Source organism: Cajanus cajan, chromosome 7 (genome assembly GCF_000230855.2).
Source record: "Cajanus cajan strain Asha chromosome 7, NIPB_CcT2T_4, whole genome shotgun sequence".
In the NCBI taxonomy this organism is placed as follows: domain Eukaryota; kingdom Viridiplantae; phylum Streptophyta; class Magnoliopsida; order Fabales; family Fabaceae; genus Cajanus; species Cajanus cajan.
In genome coordinates, this window is record NC_138523.1 from 40,518,687 (window position 1) to 40,535,291 (window position 16,605).

The 16,605-nt window shown below is 34.0% G+C and overlaps 2 protein-coding genes, 1 long non-coding RNA gene and 1 pseudogene across 8 annotated transcripts; 3 read left to right on the plus strand and 1 right to left on the minus strand.

Annotated features, from left to right (window-relative positions):
* The first annotated feature begins 1,342 nt into the window (after positions 1-1,342).
* On the plus strand, positions 1,343-8,149 carry LOC109813559 (putative galacturonosyltransferase 6). Of its 4 annotated transcripts, none has more exons than XM_020377756.3 (8): positions 1,343-1,692; positions 1,827-1,861; positions 2,163-2,204; positions 2,332-2,479; positions 2,586-2,871; positions 3,652-4,009; positions 6,240-6,764; positions 7,295-8,149. In XM_020377756.3, the coding sequence occupies exons 1-8, from the start codon at positions 1,602-1,604 to the stop codon at positions 7,556-7,558; spliced, it is 1,749 nt and encodes a 582-aa protein (XP_020233345.1). In that variant the 5' UTR covers positions 1,343-1,601; the 3' UTR covers positions 7,559-8,149. The 4 variants fall into 4 exon arrangements, with proteins under 4 accessions (XP_020233345.1, XP_082915760.1, XP_082915759.1 ...); XM_083059634.1 differs by having other exon boundaries at positions 2,332-2,458; XM_083059633.1 differs by having other exon boundaries at positions 1,344-1,692; positions 2,592-2,871.
* Positions 8,150-8,289: 140 nt separating this feature from the next.
* Positions 8,290-11,869, plus strand: LOC109813551 (protein FAR1-RELATED SEQUENCE 5-like; annotated as a pseudogene). Its single transcript, XR_014427818.1, has 4 exons — positions 8,290-9,293; positions 9,389-10,139; positions 10,361-11,552; positions 11,695-11,869. The product of XR_014427818.1 is annotated as a protein FAR1-RELATED SEQUENCE 5-like (transcript).
* On the minus strand, positions 11,843-14,816 carry LOC145949543 (uncharacterized). Of its 2 annotated transcripts, none has more exons than XR_014427820.1 (2): positions 13,041-14,816; positions 11,843-12,095 (listed from the first exon to the last, which is right to left on the minus strand). It is a non-coding gene; the product is annotated as an uncharacterized LOC145949543 (long non-coding RNA). The 2 variants fall into 2 exon arrangements; XR_014427819.1 differs by having other exon boundaries at positions 11,843-12,104.
* A 998-nt stretch (positions 14,817-15,814) lies between these two features.
* LOC109813557 (photosystem II reaction center W protein, chloroplastic) lies at positions 15,815-16,605 on the plus strand. The gene is made up of 2 exons (XM_020377753.2): positions 15,815-16,012; positions 16,133-16,605. The coding sequence occupies exons 1-2, from the start codon at positions 15,916-15,918 to the stop codon at positions 16,429-16,431; spliced, it is 396 nt and encodes a 131-aa protein (XP_020233342.1). The 5' UTR covers positions 15,815-15,915; the 3' UTR covers positions 16,432-16,605.

Here is a 16,605-nt window from a genome sequence, read left to right on the forward strand (position 1 = left end):
ACAAAAACTATTTGGTATGAGAGAAATAAAGAGAAGTTAGTTTTTTTAAATTGTGTTCATCCAATTTAAATAATTATGTAACATTATATTATAAATAAATAAATATATATATATATATATATATATATATATATATATATATATATGATTTCTAAATACTATATATGATTGAGGCATATAATGTGTGCTTAGGATTATATCTAGATAGAATCATCATTCTCTCTTCATGTCCAACAAAAACAATAACAAATAATTTTTACATCGATTGAACTTGTTAACGCAATTTGTATTGTTGATTTGGTTTTTTAATATTACTTCAAACACGTTGATAATTAATTATGTACATGACATAATCAATTATATGCCACAATAATGAACAAATGTCAACTAACACAGGTCACATAATTGATTAGGTCATAAGCTTAATTGATTATGTTGGCCTTTGTCCGATAAATTTGAACTTTGATCAAAATATTACACAAGTATTATAATAATAACATTGTTGTGCCACGAGTTACTATTTGTAAAAAGGAGTGTTATAATCTTTGTAATATTTTGTCACATGAACCCGTATACACTTTCATCTATCTTCTTTGTTATCAAACACTTTCGATTTGCCAACTTTCTTATTTTTTTTTTCTTCCATTTTACCCATTAGCAAATAAAGCGTCATGAGAAATTGATAATACCTTATATACTAAAATGATCATTTATTACTAAGAGGGTGGGCCTAATGAGAAAAAGTTTGTAGTTTTTGCAACATCTTTAATTTAAATTTTATTATCGTTATTCTACATAAAAAATGTCATTATTGAAAAAACATTTATTTCTGAAGAGGAATTAATGCATTAAATATATTTGACTAATTTGAGAGATTATTGTGTATTTTTAGTAAGAATATTCTTTTTTTTTATTAAAATTAATTATTGTTGAAGTGTATAAACTACTAAAGTGAATTTTGTCTCTCATTTTAACAATAATTTCCTTTTTAGTATGTGAATTAAACTCTTGTTAATGTGTTAAAATAACTTAATTATCGACAATTAAAAGATTAGGCAGGATATTCTACATTCATTAAAAAAAATCATGTTCTTTAAAATTCTCTTAAAATTTTAATCAATTTTTATTTTGAAAAATAATTACAGAAACTTGAAATCGTGCAAATGATCCATGATCGTGGAGAGGAAATTATTTTTAAAAAAAAATTGAGACCTATTTTTATAAATACTTACTATTTCGCTTTATTATTCTTAATCGAAAAAGAAATGAACCTAATTTATTTATATAAAAAAAAACATAAAAGTTAAAACACATAAATAAAAATTGACAATGAATTTAATTTAACTTGACTTGGGAGTCTTTACTCACCGACTGTCTCAGGTAGCTGACACAGCCGTGTGGTGTGGGAACGATAAACATGGAGGAACCTATGCTTCTGCTTCATTCTTCTGTGCTTCTCTAACAGCACAAACACTAACTATAACTCAAACTGAAACCCTACCTGCGTCTTCCTTCCGCTGGAAGCTTCACTTCCTCTCTGGGATCTGAATCTGCCAAATGTACTTCTTCTCCAGAAGGATCCAGAACAACCACACTCTCCCATGAACCAAATCCGTCGCTACCAGAGGATTCTCATCCTCTCTCTGCTCTTTCTCTCCGTCATTGCTCCTCTCCTCTTCGTCACTCCTCTCGGTAAATTCCTCTCTCTCTTTCTCTCATCACGTGCTTGTTTGCGCGCTGCTAATTTGCAATGTCGCTTTGCATTTGTCGTCACTCGACACTTCTCCTCCGATTGACTCTGTGCGTTTCTGTTACCGTCGTTGCAGGGAGAAGAGAGTTTCTTGAAGATTTATATCGCGCTGTAAGAATCCTGATTCCCGAGCCTGAACTGATTTTTTCGTTGTTTATCTGTTTGGTTGTTACGAAAGAGTTTGAGCAAGAGGAAATATAGTTGAGTTTTTTTTTTTAAATAGATTTTAATTTCTAGTGTCGGTGACTGTGAGTGGAGTAGTCAACGGAATTTCTCGCGCTTTTTAATTGATATTGGATAATCTAAATATTTGGATTTATTTATCTGAAGTGGAAGAAAATTTATTCCAGTTGAACTATAGCTTCTTATGCTCGGCTTTGGAAGTTGGATTTACTTTATTTATTGGTTGCAGACATACAGGACAGATACGATGAAGTTAAATGCTGTAGAACAGGTAGGAGAAGATTTGATAATGAATTTTCCTCATTGCGTCAAATTATTGTTTTCTTTCCTGAGTGAATTGGCAGATAATTAAAAATATATATATATAATTGTGATTTCGGCCTGTTTTTGAGATTCAGGAAGGTGCTGAAGAATTAGAAGAGCCAAATCAAGTTGTTTATACGGAAAAAGATTTTGTTTCAGCAATTAATTACAATTCAAAACAGAATAATGATTCTAAGGAGTCTGGAATTGCAGGGTACAGAGGTATCACTTTAGAAAGAAATGGTTGGTAATATGTAGGTTTATATTTTACTATTTACTTTTGGTCTTATATAATGCCACTCAAGTAATCAACTATGTGGAACTTTCTGAAGTTTGCACTGTTGTCAAGTTTCAGGATTCATCAATAAAAGACAACACCAAGGAGCTCAGCAGAAAGAACTATCCTTCGTGGCTCAAGGTAGGAATATACATGATTCACAGAGAATATCAGAGAAGAATATTGAAGTGACAAATAAGAAGGTTCAAGAGATTAAGGATCAAATTATTTTAGCCAAAGCGTACTTGAAAATTGCACCACCAAGCAGCAATTTACGCTTGAGGGAGTTGGACCAGCTAACGAGAGAGATGGAATTATCAATTGGAGAAGTCACCCAGGATTCAGATCTGTCAACAAGGTAAAATTTCCTCCGTAAGTCTATGCTTGCATTTAGTTCACAAAATAGTGTGCTTAACTAATACAATCTAGAAACTTCAAGTAAAAACTATCAATGTTTTGGTCTTTGGAAAAAACATGTATGACACTTACTTCATAGATCCAACAATTATCAATTGCTGATTTCCTCAATTGAATACAACAAAAACCTTATCCCGTGAGGTGAGTTACATGAATCACACAATGAGACTAGGCTTGGTTAAAGACCAAGTTTTCAAATCAGTTGTGAGTGATCCATGTTTGGTATATTAATGAGTTTTATGTTGATCGCCAATGACCAAACACACCTCTCTTTCTTTATCCAGGTCTGGGACCAACTATGATACCATAGGAAGAGTTTAATTTTCTCAATTGAATCCTTCCATTTTATTTATTTATTTATTTATTTATTTTTATTTGCTTCTTGCGGGTCCTTCCTATCCACATCACTGACTGAACATATAGGTTGTACAGATAGATTAGTTGAAGCTAATTAAATCTACTGGGGGATTTAATTGAGAGACACAGAAATGGAGATATCACATTAAGAAGCCTTTTATTTTTCAAGGACCAGCACATAAGTTTTTCTCAAAAATTCAAATTATGACATGTGAGAAACTAGTGAGTAGTGACAGCTTATCTTCCAGTACAAAAATAATGATATAGAAAGAAATTCATGTAGAAATTTGATGTGAATATCTAATATTAATTGTTAACAAAAATTGACAATATTTTTCAATCTGAAAACAAGCAAAGTTCACAGTGCTTTGCAGAAAATGAGACACATGGAGGCTTCACTGTCTAAAGTCTACCGTGCTTTCCCAGACTGCTCTGCAATGGCTGCTAAGCTCCATACAATGAAGCGTCAGGCTGAAGAGCAAGTCCGTTCTCAGCGAAATCAAGCAACATATCTTGTTAATCTTGCTGCAAGGACTGCCCCAAAAGGCCTTCACTGTCTTTCTATGCGCTTGACTGCAGAATACTTTGCCTTGAGGCCTGAGGAGAGAAAGCTTCCAAATGAAAAAAAAATTTATCATCCAGACCTTTATCATTATGCTGTCTTCTCTGACAATGTTCTGGCATGTGCAGTGGTTGTTAACTCTACAATCTCTACTGCCAAGGTAAAATCCTTATTATTATTTTTTTTTACGTGGATTAACATCCTTTTATTTTGTTTTTTTCTTTTAACCGTCATTCTTTTATTTTTGAGCTAATTTTTTTGTTGTGACTCCAAATGCAACTGCTGTCTGCTGGATCTTATTAATAATAAGTTTAGCTATCCAGTTATTTCAAAGTAGAATCTTATTAATAGTCCCTTAATGATTGCTTTGGTGGTTGATGACTTGATGTCTCTTATCGTAACCCGAAAAATTCTGATCTTACAATTAATGGTTTAGACTACTATTTTTAAAAATCTCATTAATTAAGGAATGTTCGGATACCAGACTAATCCTTAAATAATGATTTTGAAAATAAGTTCATGGAGTTGTCACCAATGTTTTACTCAAAACATTGGAAAAAAAAAAGATGTTCGAAAATCCCATAATGGCCTTAATAACCAAAATTAGGTTCGGGGGTCAGTTATGTGAAAGGAAGGTATTAAGCACCCCTACAATGCCCTAAATCGGTACCCTATGACGAAGCTAGCATAATAAGAATTAATAGTTTAAATATTATATCCCCTTTATTGAAGGTTATTTATATGTATGAAATTTAAATTACCCGATTTATTCTAAAACGTCTACATGATTAATCTTTTTTATTTTGAACAATGACGATTAGAATGGGGAAATAGAGGAAAAAAAAAGTGTTGATTGGAGTACCTCTTGATCGAGCTTTATTGAATTTTCAAATATAGAGATTTTTAGGTGTTTTTTGGCTACCTAGCGCACTATAATGTACCTCACAAAATCTTAAGAAATACAATAAGAGGGAGAGAGAGAATTTTCGAACTAACTAAGGCTTCCTAGAAGAATTTTTCCCGCCCCCGGGAGCAGTGCCCGACTTTTCTATTTATAGACTTCAGATCTGACCAGAACAACTCATTCCAGTTTCAGAACAGCTCGTTCTGGATCAGTCTGTTAAGAGTAAAATTTGAATCTGGAACGGCTTGTTCTGGATTTGAATTTTACTCATAACAACCTGTGTCGGAACGGCCTGTTTTGAACTAAGGTTTTTAAGCCTTTTTAGTAGTTTGGAACGATCTGTTTCAGATTAGGAACGGCCTGTTCCGAGCTACCAAATCACCATTATTGGGTTTTGGGCTTTCTGATGTCATATAGTGTTGCTTTTTGGGCTTTCGGGAACTCCTTTTCTTCATGCTCGATGTCCATTTCTTTGTTTGTGTGTCCCGGACGAAATTAGGTATCTAGATCCCCTCAACCTCAAATCTCCTCCTAATTGCCCAAAAGTGTTTGTTTTCTTTACATTTGAGAGGGTGAACATAGGAGCTTGTGGTAAGAACTTGAATTATCATTGTATCCCTTCCTTGAACCTAGAGAGTTAGTTACTTGGCATTTCATTTTTTCTATTTCTAGTGCTCTTTGAAGTTGACCCTAACTACTTAAAAATTTACATAGTTGTGCTACCAAACTTATTGCAGAATCAAAAAGCCAATCAGTAAATACCCAAGACAATATATGATCTGTCACAAAGTAATACGTTACTAAAATAAAAGTTGTCCCTTTACATTACCTCTTCATTCCTCTTTTAACTAGGATTACACATTTAAGAAAAAAATATTGTTCGTCACATCATTTACACCATTAGCAAAATGAATAAGCAGTCTTTTCCAGTTAAGAGGATCTCTTTTTACCTCAGGTCAGCTTTCTCAGCTTTTATATTGAAGTGTCTAACTTTTAGCGCATACACCGAGAGGAAAGCTATATAAGCTCTCCAATAATTTATCTTGTAAAATTGTGGATTCATTTTAATTCATTTATGGCATAGATAATTTATTTTGGGAATATGTAAGGAAGTTCTTGTTTAAGTATACTTATCACATCTTTAGATTAGCTTCTAAAATCTTTAGAACACATTGTGGAATTATTTAATCATCTAATTGAGGAAGAAATCTAAGGTTTGTTTCCTTATTTAATTAAGTTTTTAGTCTTGTTAATGAGCTAGGGCTTGTACTAGTTGTACTACTACTAGCAGGTGACCTAATTATTGGTATAAATAAGAGTATGAGATTAAGATAGTCTCACAAATTATATATTAGCAACAATATACTTAGTGTTATGGTTTCCATATTTTGACCTAATTCTTAACAGTTCTTATTATTGACTCCAATGCAAATGATAAGTTTGTATATAGTGACAAGAAAGCTTGACAATGACTTCCAAATTGCAGGAACAGGAGAAACTTGTTTTCCACGTATTGACCAAATCAGTCAACTTACCAGCAATCTCAATGTGGTTCTTATTAAATCCACCTGGCAAAGCTACAGTCCACATACAGAGCATAGACAACTTTGAATGGTTGTCCAACTACAATAACTACCAGGAAAATAATTCCAGTGATCCAAGATACACTTCTGAATTGAACTACCTGCGTTTCTACCTGCCAGACATTTTTCCTGCTCTAAATAAGATTGTGCTTTTGGATCATGATGTGGTGGTGCAACAAGATCTCAGTGGACTATGGAATACCGATATGAAGGAAAATGTAATTCAAGCAGTTGGAACTTGTCAAGAAGGGAAAATCCCATTTCATAGGATTGATATGTTCATAAACTTCTCAGATCCTTTAATTGGAAAGAGGTTTGATCACTTTGATGTCAATGCTTGCACATGGGCATTTGGGATGAACTTGTTTGATTTGCAACAGTGGAGGAGACATAATTTATCTGCTGTCTATCACAAGTATTTGGAAATGGTATGGTTAAAAAAAATGTCTTTTTTTGTAGTAATTTAGTGTGCGTGAATATTTCTTAGACTTAAAAAATATCTCCCATTGTAATCTCATTAACTCTTCAGTTAGACTCTAGGCATTAATGGCGTAATGGAGATTTAAAGAATAATTGTTGGCATCCAAGCTCTTGAAATTGAATTTGAATTGTATAAATCCTAGTATGCAATTTTCTTTTTGGAATTTAGCATACTTAACCAAGAAGTTTATGACTGTTGATTATAATTACCTGAAACGGAGGCTATTATCAGGTCAAAGATTTGATATCCCCAAGGCATTTAGATTTGTATTTCTAATTGGCGTTTTCTTTATGTATCTAATTTTGGTGGTTGAATCACATTAGGGAATGTCTTATCATTCAAAATTACCGATTGAGATGGAGCGTAAATGTTAATTTGTTTGAGCAACTTCTCTTTTATTTCCTCTGATAACTTTTATTAAAACAATATTATAATGCAACAATTGTCTAATGTGTTTGTCTGGGTTAATGGTTGCAGGGTTTGTGGAGCGTTGGAAGCCTACCTTTAGGCTGGCTCACTCTATATAACAAGACAGATTTGTTGGATAGACAATGGCATGTTCTTGGCCTTGGTTATAGTTCAGGCGTCGATCGAAATGAGATTGAGCGGGCTGCCGTTATACACTATGATGGGATTAGGAAGCCGTGGCTGGATATTGCAATGGGCAGATATAAAAGTTATTGGACCAAATTTTTGAATTTTGACAACCCTTTCTTGCAACAGTGCAATCTCCAGGCATAGTTCAAAATTCAAAGTTTCCTCTTCATGAAATGACCTGTCTTCTGTTGTTGACAAGCTCCATCGCACATTCGTTGCTTGCTTAACGTTATTATTTCTTCAATTCTTTTGAAGTTCGCCATATCTCTTACCTCCCCAAAATTTTCCACGAACTTCTTACTTCTTTCTAGAAACTTGGCAATTTTATAGTTACAATCAAGATGAAGTAAGAATCCGTGTCTCAGTGACATGCATTTTAGCTGCTTGCAGACGCAATTGGTGGTTGTGTATATAATCTTTGGCGTCTCAATTTATCCAACGTTCTTTGCTATTTATTTAGTTCCAGGCATCGACTGGGATGAAGGCTGCGGAATATCAGAAGCTAAATCGGACAGGAGGGTGTTAGTAGGAAGGCTCAGAATCACAATGGATGAAGAGACACACCTATTGTTAGTATTAACAATGTATGATTTGTTTGAAGTGCTGATTTTTTGTTTTATTTTATTTTAACATGCCTGTGTTATATGGCTCCTCTAGTTTTTGGAAGGTGCTCTTGCCAAACTTCATGTATTTTGAAAGGAATGTTAATTATACATCTTTGAATACGTTATTTAATTTTTTTTATTATTGGTTGAAATATTTTGGGATTTTCAAAATAATGAGTGAGAATTATTAAATAAGTTGTTTAATTCCCAAGATTTTGTTAGAAAAAAATGTTACATAATATACTCGAGGGTATATATATATATATATATATAGGAGCGTATAGAAGACATCTTATTGTGAAAGATTAGAGGATTAAATTATAACCTTTAGATTAATTTAAAGGATCAGATTAAAATTAATCAGAACTTAAACAACTCAAATGAGAGCTCCCTGCCTTCTTCTTACTTTCTAATGTGAAGAGACCAAAACATGGCTTTAATGGCTGCTAGGGTTTAGGGTTTGAATTTGAGACTCATGATTCTGAAGAAAGAGTGTTGAACGCAAGAAGACGAGAGAGGGAAAGCACGCTGTTACTACTCACGCTGATTTCCTTCTCCCCTTTGGCGCTTGCAGTGGCCGAGTACTCCTCCGCCTCGGCTGCAGTGAAAGAGTCGGAGAGCACGGGGTGAAAGACTACAAATTCAAATCATGTGATGTCAATTAAGAGATTTTAACAACTGTTTGCGAACCGCAGCAAGAATTCCACAGTTCCGTGACCGGTTCAATTCAAGGGAAGGTCTACCAATTCTCTCATTCCACGAATTTGTTATTACTAATTCATTCCATCTCTCGTTCTTCTTTTCCCATCTTATTTAGGGTAGTTTTAGTTCTCATTTGGTGTCTATTTCTATTGAATTTATAGATTGAGAATCAAGGATGTGATAATGGGTCGTTTGGGTTGGGTCAAATGTTTCTATCTTCTTCTGTTGTTGTTGATAATATTAAAGGAGAAAGACCAACTTCGGATTCGGATCACTCTGCAAAAGATGATTCTGGCCAAGGGAAAGAGTTTGGAGGTGGAGATTAGAAAAGTGATGTTGGGAAACCTGTTCGCAGGGGGTCTTTATATATCTAAAGTTATTATTGTTAGCAATGTGATTCTTCTTCCTTGAGCATTTTTATTAAATACTCAATGCAATGTTTTTTTTAGACCACTATGTCATCGTCAATGACTTGCCCTTCCCTCGACATTGATATTGAAGAGAATCAAAGCCCTAAGTCTCACATTTCTTCTGACCTTAACTCCACAAGTCCTAGGTCACCCACACCTCAGGTAGCTTTGTTTGATTGTAAAAAAGCTATGATTTTATTATTAACACCATGTTTTTTCTATCACTTTATTTAAATTATATATTTTGTACTTTTTAGGAAAATGAATGGGCGCCGAATTGTGATGAAGAATTGAAGCCCAAGGTTGGTCAACAATTTGATACCTTAGAAGAAGGTGAAAATTTTTACAAAAGGTATGCACATAATGTGAGATTTAGTGTGTGTTGCTCATCAGAAACTAAAGATAAAGATGGTGTGAAGCGTTGGAAGTATTTTGTTTGCTCAAAAGAAGGTTATAAACCAGATAAGAAAAAAGTTGTGGAACAAAGCAACTCAACTATTAAGTGAGAGTATTACAAGAGAAGGATGCAATGCAAAGGCTGTTTTCAAACAAGTAAAGGAAGGTAAATATGAGCTAATTCGATTTTATGAAAGTCATACACATATCCTTGCTTCACCTATGAAGAGACAATTTCTAAGATCAGCAAGGAAAATGAATCCTGTTCATAAGAGTTTATTGCATTCATATAATAGGGCTAATATTGGGCTTTCAAAAACGTACCATCTATTGAAAGAACAATTTGGGGGTTATGAAAATTTGGGGTGCACACAAAGGGATCTTCAAAATTATTCAAGAGATTTAAAGACCCTAATTAAAGATTCTGATGCACATGTATTTATTGACAACTTTAGGAGGAAGCAAGAAATTAATCCATCATTCTACTATGCATATGAGGTGGATGAAGAAGGTAGACTAAAATATGTTTTTTTGGGCAGATGGCATTTTTAGGAAAAATTATTCCTTGTTTGGGGATCTTGTTTCATTTGATACCACATATGAAACAAACAAATATTCAATGATTTTTGCTCCATTTACTGGAGTAAACCACCATAGGCAATGTATTACATTTGGTGCGGCCTTTTTAGCGGATGAGAAGGCTGAATCATTCATTTGGTTGTTTGAAAAGTTTTTAGAAGCAATGGGGGGCACCAACCAAATCTTTTAATTACTGATCAAGATCCTGCCATGAAAATTGCTATAGAAAAGATTTTTAATTCTTCTTCTCATAGATTTTGTATGTGGCACACTATGAAGAAAGTTTCTGAAAAAGTATGTGTGTCATTGAATGCTGATAAGGAGTTCAATAGTGATTTCAAGTCATGTGTTTGGAGATCGGAGTCACCAGATGACTTTGAAGAAACATGAAAATCTATAATAATTAGGTTTAAATTAGAAAAGAATGATTGGGTCTCACACATGTATGATATTCGAAGTATGTGGATCCCAGCTTACTTTAAGGATGTTTTTTTAGCTGGGGTATTGAGAACAACCTCAAGATTAGAAAGTGAGAATTCTTTTTACGGTAACTTTTTGAATCCTCGTGTTAGCTTGGTTGAATTTTGGATGAGGTTTGATTCTGCAATAGAAGCATAGAGGCAGAAGGAGTTACTTGCTGATAATGATTCACTTCATTCTATGCCGACATTGAAGTTGGATCGCGATTTGGAGAAGCATGTAAGAAATGTTTATACTCATGAGAATTTTTATATATTTCAAAATGAGTTATGGATTGCATGTTTAGATTGTGGAGTTGAAAATAAGAAAGAAGAAGATGGAAAAGAAATATTGCAGGTAATTGATAATAGTCAGGTCAATAGTAAAATACGAGAAGTTGTTTATAATCCTTCAAATCACAATGCAAATTGTTCATGCAATATGTTCAAATCTCATGGAATACCTTGTAGACACATACTTTGTGTTCTAAAAGGGAAGGGTTTAAATGAAATACCAAGTAATTATATTGTGAATAGGTGGACTAAGTTAGCAAATAGAAAACCTATTTTTGATATTGCTGACAATGTCTTGGAAAGGTGTTCTAAATCAGAAAGTGAAAGCAAGCTCATCTCAGATGCATGGAAAACTTTTTAAAGTGCATGGAGAAAGCTGGACAAAGTAAAGAAAAATTGCTTGTTGTGATAAATGAAACCATGGATATTGAAAAACAATTGGTTTGATTTTGAAGGGGATTCTAAACAAACTAATATAGATGATTTACATGCCTTTACTGGATCCAATATCCCTAAAGAAGTGGAGATTTTTCCACCACAATTTTCAAAGACAAAAAGGAAGCGGCAAACGAATTAAAGGTGGCAAAGAGAAGGCTGTTGAACAACAAAAAAGGACAAGGCTTTGTAAAGCATGTGGACAACATGCATATCATGATAGTCGTAATTGTCCTCTAAAATCATCTCCTTAATTTTGGTAAGAAATCTAATTTGTTGTCTAATATAGTATTTTACTGTCCAAAACATTATGCTTGTTGTCCATTCTTATGATTTTGTTTTATTTTCATAAATTGCATTGGTTGTCATAATTCTTATGTTTGTTTTCTTTTCATACACAGGATGGACTCATAATTGATATGGTGGAGATCACTTGCCTAATGTCTCCTGAGTTTAGTTCCTCACTTAGATTATGATTTAGAATTTGGTTCAAATTGTATCTAGACAAATGTGGTTACATTTAATTTTTCTGGTTTTTATATTCATATATGAATTTAAGGACCTTTTTCATTATTACGATTTTTGTGTTGTGACAACCCAAAAACCGTTATATTTATAAGAAGTTTAATTTACATGTGGTTAAAGCCTATTTACATTGATATTTACAAGAAGAAGTAAAAAAAAATACAAGCAATTGACTCTCTAAGCTTCCTTTTAATTTTCCCATCTCCTAGGCTGCCTCTGGATCGCTCCTTATAGTGAAGTCAAGATTATGTTGCAGTGCCTTGTCTTGCATGAATGACTGCAAAATCTTTTTCAGATGGAAAGTATCAGCAAATGAAATTTTCTTCATTTCAGCACTATCATCACCCAATGATTTTAATAGCAAAAAGAAAAAAATCAAGAAAGAAACAATGAACACTGATACGTTGGATGAAATTATTGGACACATTTATTTATTTAAAGTCACGTATGATCCAAACTTCTCTTCACTATGTAGAGGGAATGGTGATTCCTCTGTCTAAATGTTTGAACCAAGGTAGCACGCTATATCAATAGAAGAATTCATCTTTCAATCGCTTTCTTAAATAAACATTCTAAATACTCTCTCTACTTTCTTTTAGATGTACATTTCACACATAACTAGCCAAAACATTCTCTTTCAATCATCTCAAATTGTATACTTTATTTTTCTTATGACTTGTTTATCTCTTTCAATCTACCCTCACGTTGCTACTATCTCTATAAACTGAATTTCAATAATTTTTTATTAATGAATTTTTTGATAGTGAAAAATAATCTTATATCACAAATTATGTTGTTTATTGTAAATCTAAAATATAACTTACATATTAAAAAATAATTAGTTTTTTTAGTAATAATGTAATTTATATGTTAAATATATTTTTTTTCAGACTAAAATACCTATGATAATATAAGCAAACAATAAACATACAATTAACGAAGAACGACCCCTATGCCTAACCCAAAAAAAAAAAAACAATTCACTATAGTAATCTACATTTAATATGTCATTTCTTTTCCTTATCATAGTAGAACACCAATCCAACTCTAATGGTTACCAGCAAGAGAAAGCTTAACCAAGAAACAGGCTGCAAGACCGAACGTAAAATCAGCTCAAAAATCTAGCCCCCATCACATAAAATTCACATGAACCGGAAAAATAAAAATGCTCAAGGAAGAAGAATCACATTGCTAACAACAATAACTTTAGATATATACAGACCCCTCCGCGAACAGGTTTCCCAGCATCACTTTTCTGATCTCCAACTCCAGACTCTTTCCCTTGGCCAAAATCATCTTTTGCAGAGTGATCCGAATCCGAAGCTGGTCTTTCTCCTTTAACATTATCAACAACAACAGAAGAAGATAGAAACATTTGACCCAACCCAAACGACCCATTATCACATCCTTGATTCTCAATCTATAAATTCAACAGAAATAGACACCAAATGAGAACTAAAACTACCCTAACTAAGATGGGAGAAGAAGAACGAGAGATGGAATGAATCAGTAATAACGAATTCTTGGAATGAGGGAATTGGTGGACCTTCCCTTGAATTGAACCGGTCACGGAACTGTGGAATTCTTGCTACAGTTCGCAAACAGTTGTTAAAATCTCTTCAATTGACATTACATGATTTGAATTTGTAGTCCTTCACCCCCGTGCTCTCCGACTTCGTCACCGCAGCCGAGGCAGAGGAGTACGCCGGCCACTGCAAGTGCCAGCGGGGAGAAGGGAATCGGCGTGAGTAGTAGCAGCGTGCTTTCCCTCTCTCGTCTTCTTGCGTTCAGCACTCTTTCTTCAGAATCGCGAATCTCAAATTCAAACTCTAAACCCTAGCAATCATTAGAGCCATGTTTTTGGTCTCTTCACATTGGAAAGCAAGAAGGCAGGGAGCTCTCATTTGAGTTGTTTAAGTTCCGATTAATTTTAATTCGATGCCTTAAATTAATCTAAGAGTTATAATTTAATCTTCTCATCTCTCACAATAAGATGTCTTCTCACTTGATATGCTCCCTATATATATATATATTATGAGGATTGTTAACGTACTCTTATTTATTTTTTAGTTGGAGTATGTTAGTAACTTACATTAAAATTTTAGGATAAAAAAATTATTTTGATTTAGTTAATTTATATAAAAGATATTATGATAATTTAATTTAATTTAAAAAAATAAATTTTTTTTATTAACTTCATTTTTCAACTCATTTTCTCTTTTATTAATAAAAGAGAGAAAATATTTTATTTTCTTTTAAATTTAATTATTATAATATTTTTTATACAAATTAACTATTAAAAAAATGTTTTATTGTCCTAAAATTTTGATGTAAATTGTTAAAATACTCCAATTAAAAAATAGTTGTGAGTATGTTAACAATTTCCATATATATATATATATATATATATATATATATATATATAAATGAAGAGGGTTCAAATGACACTGGTGTAACTTTTACTAAGTGTTACACCACTCAATAACTTTAAATTAAATATAAATTTTGTAAATCCAACCGTTAGATTGAAAGTTCTTTACTCTTAAATCATATATACAAATTTTTATATTAATCCAAAATGATTTGATACTTCATTCTTATAAAAAAAATTGACGTAATATATTTATTTCAAAATATACTAAAATATGAATACTTTGATTACCCTCAAGTTGTTGTTTAATTTTAACAAAATTTGATATATACATATAAAGTGATATAAAATTTCAATCTAACGATTAAATTTATAAAATTCATATTGAATTTAAAGTTATTAAGCAATGTAACACTTAGTGTACCAGTAGGCACCTCCTCGGCCGGATCATATGCCAAAACAAGCACCAAAATCGAAGATACCACCCCTTCGGCCTTCTCCTAGGCCAAATCACCCCTTTGGTCTTCGTCTTGACCGAACCACCATTCGGCCTCGAGTTAGACCGAAGCCATGCCACGATTTAAGGACAACCACATGCATCTCCCACGAAAACAAGCAAACGTTTCAAGCAAAGTACCCAAGTAGCTCAAAAACCCTTTCAGCCCCGAGTCAGGCCGAATACCTCTTCGGCCCCATGCCTAGCCGAATACACCCTTTCGGCCCCAAGTCAGGCCGAATACCTCTTCGGCCCCAAGCCTAGCTGAAACCACTCCCCAAAGAAACTCCTCGGCATGAAGCTTAGCCGAATACCTCTTCGGCCATAAGCTAGGCCGAACCCCCCTTCGGTATTGTGTTTGATCGAAGACCCAAAAGAGAGATAGCACGTTAAACACGTGGCAAGTCAGATGTTTGTTATACAGTAATTATCATGACTAATCAAAAGAGATTAAGGTTAATCCAAATATTACCCATCTCCCAAGACGGAAGGCCCACCAGGCCCAGACATGTCACTATAAATACACAGGTGATGGGACATAAATGAGGTACGCTTTATCCAATATATAAGCCTTTATTGCTCTATACCGAACACTTACTTGATCGTTGGAGTGCCTTTGCAGTACCCTCCCACCATCCGGGGATATTGTTCGGTCGACACTGAGGACCTAGAAGACCGTCAAGAGGAAGCAACAGGAGGAGTGTTTCTATACAGGAACACTTAGTAAAAATTACACCAATATCGTTTGAATCTTCTTTTATATATATATATCAAATATTATAGATTAATATTTTAAGCACTGAAATCTATTATTAGTGCCAATATCTTTCGTTCAACGGAAAAAGTTATGAGTGTGGAGTTATGTTTTTTGTTTTAAAAAAGAGTGTGGAGTTTGTTGAACCTTTTCTTTAATTTAAACAGTTAATGTAAAACATAGAATAGCTTTTTAAAAATAATAACTATTTTTCACCTTAGCTTTTGTGAGACTTGAGAAAAACCTAGATTATAGAGGGGAATATTGGTGACACATGGATGAAAATGATTGGATTGGTGCAGATAAGAATATCTAACAAGGGGCCACAAATCTATCCATGTTTTGTGGTGCATAGGACGATGATATTAATTTTAACAAGTATAGGTTAAGCTGAGGAAGTAAACTGTGGCGAGGACAGAAGTAGCATAGTGACAGTCTGTATCGTAGCCGTTGTCACTCTATAGTCATCTAATCAAATGGCAACCATCTCTGCTGCTACCACAAGTCCATCCATCAGCCGCGCAGGTCTTGCGCAAAAGCGGCCTCTTGGGGTCTCAGCTTCTCCCGTTCTTGGTTAGTCTTTTGTCTTCCTAATTTCCCATCATAATAATCTTCATCATGTGATGCAAGTAAGACAATGAAAAAGAAAGGGATAAAGGAACCTTTTCTTAAGCATTAAATTTTTTTATATAGGTTTGGCAGCAATGGGTAAGGTGGGGGGAGTGAGGTGCTCCATGGAGGGGAAGGAAAACAGGTCAAGCATGGGAATGGGGGCCTCTTTGGCAGCAGCTGCCTGGGCTGCAGCGATGTCAAGCCCAGCCATGGCCCTGGTGGATGAGAGACTGAGCACTGAAGGAACCGGGCTTCCCTTTGGTCTCAGCAACAACCTTCTTGGTTGGATCCTGTTCGGCGTCTTTGGTCTCATATGGGCTCTCTATTTTATCTACGCTTCCTCTCTTGATGAGGATGAAGAGTCTGGATTGTCCCTTTAAAGGGTGGTTGGGAGATGATGGATTCATGTAGAAACTGCAAAGACTTGTGTTAAAACAACTTACTTGTCTGCTTTCTTTCAAATTGCACATGTTTCTTTAATTTAATTCCTAAGCATCCATATTTGAATAAGATAACCAGAAGCAAGGTTCGGCTTTTGCCTATTATGCTTTTAA

Coding starts and splice junctions, on each gene's coding strand:
- LOC109813559 (XM_020377756.3), top strand. CDS start 1,602: ATGAACCAAATCCGTCGCTACCAGAGGATTCTCATCCTCTCTCTGCTC. Junction 1,693..1,826: donor CCTCTTCGTCACTCCTCTCG/GTAAATTCCTCT, acceptor CCGTCGTTGCAG/GGAGAAGAGAGTTTCTTGAA. Junction 2,872..3,651: donor GATTCAGATCTGTCAACAAG/GTAAAATTTCCT, acceptor CAAAGTTCACAG/TGCTTTGCAGAAAATGAGAC.
- LOC109813557 (XM_020377753.2), top strand. CDS start 15,916: ATGGCAACCATCTCTGCTGCTACCACAAGTCCATCCATCAGCCGCGCA. Junction 16,013..16,132: donor CTCAGCTTCTCCCGTTCTTG/GTTAGTCTTTTG, acceptor TTTTTTATATAG/GTTTGGCAGCAATGGGTAAG.